The 8037-nt window shown below is 49.7% G+C and overlaps 2 protein-coding genes across 2 annotated transcripts; one reads left to right on the top strand and one right to left on the bottom strand.

The window, feature by feature from the left end:
- Nucleotides 1-296: 296 nt before the first annotated feature.
- Nucleotides 297-1218, bottom strand: LOC120549831 (high choriolytic enzyme 1-like). Its single transcript, XM_039787003.1, has one exon. It carries the CDS (start codon nt 1170-1172, stop codon nt 420-422), a length of 753 nt encoding a protein of 250 aa, XP_039642937.1. The 5' UTR covers nt 1173-1218; the 3' UTR covers nt 297-419.
- A 1689-nt stretch (nt 1219-2907) lies between these two features.
- LOC120549830 (high choriolytic enzyme 1-like) lies at nt 2908-3816 on the top strand. The gene has a single exon (XM_039787002.1). The coding sequence runs from the start codon at nt 3058-3060 to the stop codon at nt 3814-3816; it is 759 nt and encodes a 252-aa protein (XP_039642936.1). The 5' UTR covers nt 2908-3057.
- Nucleotides 3817-8037: the final 4221 nt, after the last annotated feature.

Below are 8037 nucleotides of genomic sequence, written 5' to 3'. Positions count from 1 at the left end.
AATTATTTATCCCCAGGATCCCCCTGCACCTCCCCTGGTCTCCATCAAGGAGCTGGCCCAGAAGGGAGGGGTGGTCTGGAGCTGATAAGTATAGATTACCTGTTGGCTCAGACTGTAGTTTGAGTTTTGCACATGTGACTCCCACTGTCGTTTCCCAATCGAACAAAAACTGTATGCAAGTTTAAAGTGTTGCCAATGTATGTGTGTGAGTTGATTTACACAAGATTAATAAGTAAGTTTTACATGTAGAAATAGATAAATGAACAACACAAACAAATGAATGATTGAGTGCATGTTTTAATTAGTTAGCGAACAGTATCAGAGAATTCACAGATTCATAGTCTTCTGCTGTCTGCTTAAAGAATATTTGAACAGAAACTTGTTTTCATAACTGATAACTTAGGATAAGATGTTTTTTTTTAGCAGCTGTAGAGCTTATTGATCCTTATGATGTCCCAGTAGGACAAGCCCTGCCTCTGGCCGATCTGGACGTTATGGTTGGGGATGGGGGTGATGGTGTCCTGCCCGTTGATGGAGAAGGCTGTTCTTGCATATTCCATGATGGAGTTGTAGTCGTAGGGAGTGTTCAGGTTGTTGCTGTCCTGCTTGTTGAAGTTTTTGGCCTCCTCAGGCTCGATGTTGGTCCAATTGATCCTGACGTAGGTGTCGCGATCGCTCCTGGTGTGTTCGTGCCGGAAGCCCAGAGCGTGGTTGAACTCGTGCTGGATGATGCCGTAGTAGACGCAGCCCGGCCTCTGCAGAGAGAGAACCTGTCTGCCTCCCAATTTGCCCACACTGGAGAAACATCCTGCTTTGTTCTCCACGCTGATGTAGTTGGTCTCGTTGTTACGGGGCACGAAGCGGATGCAGGTTGTGCTGTGGAAGCCCTGCAAGGCGTTGACAATCTGCTGATTCTCTGATCTGGTGTACTCACTGCTCACGGTGTAGGGGACCGGCACCAGGCCGCTGGAGTTTTTCTTCCAGAAGCAGTTCTGGTTAGTGCATATGAGGGCGTTTCTGGTTCTGGGAACCAGCAGGTCTCCTTCCAGCAGGAACTCATCGCTGCCCTTGTTGGAGGTGAGAATCCCGGTGGTGATGTCGACGGTGTCTGGAAGAGGAAGGGCCTGAGAGAGGCCGAGCAGCAGCAGCAGCAGGCTGGCAGAGGGACTCATCTTCAGGGTCGGTCTGGAGGCTGTGGGGCTTCTCTGGAGAGCTGCTGTGGAGAGACTCCTCGGAGCTCGATGTTTGACTCAGTTCAGTCCAGGGTCTTTATACTCTCCTCTACAGGTGTGTCTGCAGGAGGCTTATGGGTAAACCTCTGAAGGGAGGGACTCCAGAGACAAACAAACAGTCCTCTGTCCAGTTTATCCTCATTGTGTATAGACACACACACACACACACACATACACACACACACACACACACACAGATACACACACACACACATTCAGAAGAGTTGGATGTGTTTTATAAACTCCTCTGAAGCAGAAATGCAGAAATGGCGTGGAGTACGTGGAGTATGTGGAATATGTGGAATATGTGGAGTACGTGCAGTACGTGCAGTACGTGTAGTATGTGGAGTATGTGGAGTACGTGGAGTACATGACAGGTGGAGGTGTGTTTAAAGGTGGATGTGTCAGCGCTACAGGTTTCTCTCTCTGCTGACCTTTAACCTGGCACGTAACCGCGATCAGCTTCGTGGGAAATTAAGAATCAATGCCACCAACATAACATAACACTATGACAGACGCTCCATAACTGCAGCCGCGCGCCGCGTCATCATATCTACGGTTCCTGCGCACGCAACAGCACTAAAATCATAAAGTTAACTCCTCCTCAATATCAGAGGGGGAAAAATATATATTTATTAAACAGAAAATCAAGTCATTTCAAGTCATTTGACTCAAGTCTACGTCAAGTCTCAAGTCATGAATATCAAGTCAAAGTCAAGTCGAGTCTTTTATGAATGTCTAACTCGAGTCAAGTCGTGTGACTCGAGTCCCCCATGTCCCACACACACACACACACACACACACACACTGAAGGTCTCTGAGTCAGGTGGAGTCCAGAGGTCAGCTGACCTGAACCCTGAGTGCTGGTTCTGACCTGGTTGTCTCTTTGCAGAGAGTCTGGAGCCAGACAAAGGTGGAGGATGCTGTGTTAAACACGGAGAGGTTAAAGGTCAGCAGAGAGAGAAACCTGTAGCGCTGACACATCCACCTTTAAACACACCTCCACCTGTCATGTACTCCACGTACTCCACATACTCCACATACTCCACGTACTGCACGTACTCCACGTACTGCACGTATTCTACATACTGCACATACTGCACGTACTCCACGTACTGCACGTATTCTACATACTGCACATACTGCACGTACTGCACGTACTCCACATACTGCACGTATTCTACATACTGCACATACTGCACGTACTCCACGCCATTTCTTTATTTCTGCTTCAGAGGAGTTTATAAAACACATCCTACTCTTCTGAATGTGTGTGTGTGTGTGTGTGTGTGTGTGTGTGTGTGTGTGTGCAGAGCAGCAGCTACACAGTAAGAGGACGTAGAGAAGGAAAGAAGTATGTAGGGAAGAGCCTACATTCTTCCTTTCCTTCTTATTTCCTTCCCTACCTTCTTCTTCAGCTTGTCATAAAAGGTGCACATGGGGATTTCAATCACGCAGCTCATCAGAGAGTGAAGAAACAGTATTTCGGTCACACACATTTAATTTGTACATATAGACTTTGATACAGGTTGATAAAAAGCCATTTGTAAACCAAAGAAAAATAAAAACCAGCTGAGCTCAGTGCAGCTATGTTCACAATGAGGATAAACTGGACAGAGGACTGTTTGTTTGTCTGTGGAGTCCTCCCTTCAGAGGTATGTTCAGGCCTAGCGGTGTTGACCCTGACCCATAAGTCTCCTGCAGACACACCTGTAGAGGAGAGTATAAAGACCCTGGACTGAACTGAGTCAAACATCGAGCTCCGAGGAGTCTCTCCACAGCAGCTCTCCAGAGAAGCCCCACAGCCTCCAGACCGACCCTGAAGATGAGTCCCTCTGCCAGCCTGCTGCTGCTGCTGCTGCTGCTCGGCCTCTCTCAGGCCCTTCCTCTTCCAGACACCGTCGACATCACCACCGGGATTCTCACCTCCAACAAGGGCAGCGATGAGATCCTGCTGGAAGGAGACCTGCTGGTTCCCAGAACTAGAAACGCCCTCATATGCACTAACCAGAACTGCTTCTGGAAGAAAAACTCCAGCGGCCTGGTGCCGGTCCCCTACACCGTGAGCAGTGAGTACACCAACTCAGAGAATCAGCTGATTGTCAACGCCTTGCAGGGCTTCCACAGGACAACCTGTATCCGCTTCGTGCCCCGTAACAACGAGACCGACTACGTCAGCGTGGAGAACCAATCAGGATGTTTATCCTTTCTGGGCAAAGTGGGAGGCGTTCAGGTTCTCTCTCTGCAGAGGCCGGGCTGCGTCTACTACGGCATCATCCAGCACGAGTTCAACCACGCTCTGGGCTTCCGGCACGAACAGACCAGGAGCGATCGCGACAACTACGTCACAATCAATTGGGCCAACATCGAGCCTCACGAGGCCTACAACTTCGACAAGCAGGACACCAACAACCTGAACACTCCCTACGACTACTCCTCCATCATGGAATATGCAAGAACAGCCTTCTCCATCAACGGGCAGGACACCATCACCCCCATCCCATACCATAACGTCCAGATCGGCCAGAGTTGGGGCTTGTCCTACTGGGACATCATAAGGATAAAAAGGCTCTACAGCTGCTAAAAACAACTCTTATCCGTATCGTATCGTATCCTAAGTTATGTCAGGGTTTTGGTATTTTGTTCCGTGTTCTGTCTTATTGTGGTAGTCTTGATTTTCTGTTTTGCTCTGTTCCCTCTTTTATTTTGAAAGTCTGTTTTTACTTTGTGACATTACATTACATGTCATTTAGCTTTTATCCAAAGCGACTTACATTTGCTGTATATGTCAGAGGTCGCACGCCTCTGGAGCAACTAGGGGTTAAGTGCCTTGCTCAGGGACACATTGGTTGATGTATCGCAGTGGGAATCGAACCCAGGTCTCCCACACCAAAGGCACGCATCATACCCACTGCGCCATCACCACCCCTGATGTGATTGTCTCATTTGTTTCAGCTGTTGTGCCACCTGTTCATCGTTAGTCCTCGTTACCTGGTGGATTTAGTCTCTGACAGCAGAAGACTATGAATCTGTGAATTCTCTGATACTGTACGCTAACTAATTAAAGCATGCATTCAATCATTCATTTGTTTGTGTTGTTCATTTATCTATTTCTACATATAAAACTTACTTATTAATCTTGTATAAATCAGCTCACACACATACATTGGCAACACTGTAAACTTGCATATGTCACGTTCCGCTCCTGTGTCACGCTTGTGTTTTGTTTTTTGTTTCAGGTCATGTTAACATTTCTGTTTTATTGTGAAGGTTCCCTGTTGTTTCTTGTGTTTTCTGTTTACTTCCTGTTGTCAGTGATTGTTCATCCCCGCCCTAATGTTCTGCACCTGTGTCTCATTATCCTTTCTGTTTAGTGTATTTAAGTTCAGTCTTCCCCTTACCCCAGAGCGAGATTGTCTGCTTCACCTGAGTACAGCCTTCGAGCGTTATTCCCTGTGTGTCCCTATCGTTTTGTGTATTCCTTGGATTTCGACTTTTGCCTGTGTTTGGATTTACCCTTTTGCCTGCCACTTTTGGGATACCTTTGCCTGTGAGTGTTGTCTGACCTTTTGCAATAAACATTTTGCAACCCCGCGATCCTGAGTTGTGCATTGTGGGTCCATTTACCTGTGGTTGTGACAGTACAATTTCGCCACAACATGGACCCCGCCAACTCGCGACGAGGTACAGAACGCTCACGAGCCCAAGGACAGCGGATTCATCAGTTTGAGGAAGTGCTGTCTGCTATCCAGCGGGAGTTGCGTGGGATGGCGGAGCCAGCAGGGGCTTCCAGCGGGCCGTTGCCGATCAGGTTTCCCTTCTGTCAACACAGTTCCAGGCTATCCAGTTTGTGTCCGACCCCGCCCACCGCTCAAGGCTCCTTGGACCCGGTTCCTGCCACTGGACTCTCGGGAGGTGTGTGGATCCTGCTGCTCCGCCGTCCAGTCATCTGCTGGTTCTCCTGCCATACCTCACCTGTTCTCCGAAGCGTTTCTCCGGGTGAGTCTGGTGACTGTCGAGCACTTTGACGCGTGTGGTTTTACACTTTGAGCTCCAGTCAGTCCATTATCCTACGGAAAGAAAAATAAAATAGCCTACCTGATTTCTCATCTGACTGGACGGGCTGAGGGATGGGCTACGGCGGGCCAGGAATTCGCTCTCTGTGTAACTCGTTTGCTCTCTTTTCTAAGACTTTTACCCAGATATTCCAGCACGCCACTCGGTAGAGAGGCGGCCCGGATGCTGGTACATCTTCGCTAGGGTCGGCGGGGAGTGGCTGATTACGCCATTGAATTCCACACGGGCGGCAGAGAGCGGTTGGAATCAGACTGCTCTTATGGATGCTTTTCTGTGTGGTTTGTCCAGCTGCGCGAAAGATCACCGGCGCATTAGATCTTCCTGAGGACCCTCGACGCCGCTCTCATCGGCTGGCCATAAAAATCGACAAACGGTTGTTTGAACGTGAGAAGGAGAGAGGCCGCCGAAGACTTCATCACGGAATTACGACAGGGTTCTTTCCGGTGGGCGTGGCATGCCCTCATCGCCTCTAACCTGTGGGTTCACCGTCGCAGGCTGCAAAGGGGAGGAGCCTATGCAGCTGGGCAGAGCACCCTCTCGCGGAGAAAGGAGAGATGGAGGAGGATCCAGACGGCGGCTCTGCATCTACTGTGGACAGCGTGGCCATTTCATTGGACGGTGTCCAGTAAAAGGAGAGGCTCGCCAGTGAAAGAGAGGGTCCTGGTGAGCCATACTTCTGTTACTAACAGCCCCTCTCGCCCCTTATTTACTGTGACTGTTGCCTCCACGGAGATCTCCAGGCCTCTGAAGGTTATGGTGGATTCTGGGGCTGACGTCAGTCTCATGGCTATTTCTCTGGCTAGAGAATTGAGACTGAGGTCTATTCCGATTCCTGTTCCGCTGGGCTACTGCGTTGGATGGTCGGTTTCTATGGCAGGTAACTCATCGAACCTCTCCTGTCACTCTGAGTTTTCCTGACCATCATACAGAGACTATGACATTTTTTCCTGGTTAACTCCTCTCCCCCTCCAGTTATTCTTGGATTTCCCTGGCTCCTCGTGAACACAACCCTCTTATTGACTGGACCATGGGGTTGTCACGGGTTGGGGGGTGGATTGTTCCAGCAAGTGCTTCCACTCCAGACCGGCTGGGGGCTCGGAGGGGGTCGTTCCCTCACCCTCCCCTGGGTGTGTTGTCTATGGCTCTGGTTTCTACCCCGGATTGACCCTGAACCTTCCGTTCTTCCTGCCCAGAACCCGGAGGTTACGGTGACGGAGAGGGTTCCTGACCTGTCATCTGTACCGCGCCCTGTTACATGGATTTAGGGGAGGTGTTCAACAAGTCCAGAGCCACTGCCTTGCCCCTCATCGGCCTTATGACTGTCCTATTGACCTGTTGCCTGGGACCGCACCTCCCAAGGGACGTCTGTATCTCTGTCCTCGCCTGAGATTCGGGCGAGAGGATTATATTGATTCAGCTTTGGAGGCTGGTATCATCCGACCCTCGTCTTCACCGGCCGGAGCTGTTTTTTGGGATGAGAAGGACGGGTCTGTCGACCCTGTATCAACTACCGTGGACTCAATGACATCACCGTGAAAAACAGGTACCCCTCCCCGTTACTCTCCTCCGCTTTTGAACTGTTGCAAGGCGCTACTGTGTTTACCAAGCTTGACTTACAAAACGCGATATCATCTGGTGAGGATTAGGAGGGGGATGAATGGAAGACTGCCTTTAACACTCCTACTGGACATTATGAGTATTTGGTTATGCCTTTGGTTTGACCAATGCCCTGCTGTTTTCCAAGCTTTTGTCAATGATGTTCTTCGAGATATGCTAAATGTCTTTGTGTTTGTGTATCTTGATGACATTCTGATTTTTTCACGTGACCTTGCAGAACATATTAACCATGTCCGTTACGTTCTACAGAAACTGCTGATCAATGACCTGTGTGTCAAGGCGGAGAAATGTGAGTTTCATGTTCCAAAGGTTTCTTTTTTGGGTTTTGTGGTGGCCGAGGGGGTGATGAGCATGGATCCAGAGAAGGTCAAAGCTGTCAAAGAGTGGCCTGTCCCCACTAACCGCAAGGAGGTTCAACGGTTTCTGGGGTTTGCTAATTTCTATTGGAAGTTTATCAGAAATTTCAGTTCGGTAGCTGCACCATTGCATAAACTGACCTCTTCCAAGTCCAGGTACGAGTGGACCCCCTCAAGCAGACTCTGCCTTCGGGTCCTGAAGGAACGTTTTGTGTCGGCTCCTGTTCTATACCATGCCTGATCCCGGCCGATAGTTTGTGGTGGAGGTGGACGCCTCAATGTTGGGCTGGGTGCTATCCTGTCTCAACGCCTTGCCTCGGATGGTAAGCTTCACCCCTGTGCTTTTCTCTCCTGGAGATTGTCAGCGCTGAAAGGAACTATGATGTTGGCAATCGGGAGTTGCTGGTGGTGAAAGTGCGCGTTGGAGGAGTGGAGACACTGGCTGGAGGGGCGGAGCATCCTTTCTTGGTGTGGACAGACCACAAGAACCTGGAGTATCTGCGATTTCAGGAGCCTCCCGTCAAGCCAGGTGGGCTCTGTTTTTCAATCGTTTCAACTTCTCCCTGTCATATCGTCCCGGTTCCAAGAATGCCAAACCCGATGCCTTGTCTCGACTGTTTGATACTGACTCTCTCCCTAAATCAGACGGAGACCATTCTTCCTGGGTTCCTGTGTCATTGGTGCTGTGTCATGGGAGGTGGATGAGCGGAAGTGAAACGTGCTACCGTTGACTTACCTTACTCGGTCGGCTGTCC

This window comes from Perca fluviatilis, chromosome 20 (genome assembly GCF_010015445.1).
Source record: "Perca fluviatilis chromosome 20, GENO_Pfluv_1.0, whole genome shotgun sequence".
NCBI classification, from domain to species: domain Eukaryota; kingdom Metazoa; phylum Chordata; class Actinopteri; order Perciformes; family Percidae; genus Perca; species Perca fluviatilis.
Note: the sequence above shows the minus strand (reverse complement) of the source record. Positions and strands in the feature narration are given on the sequence as shown.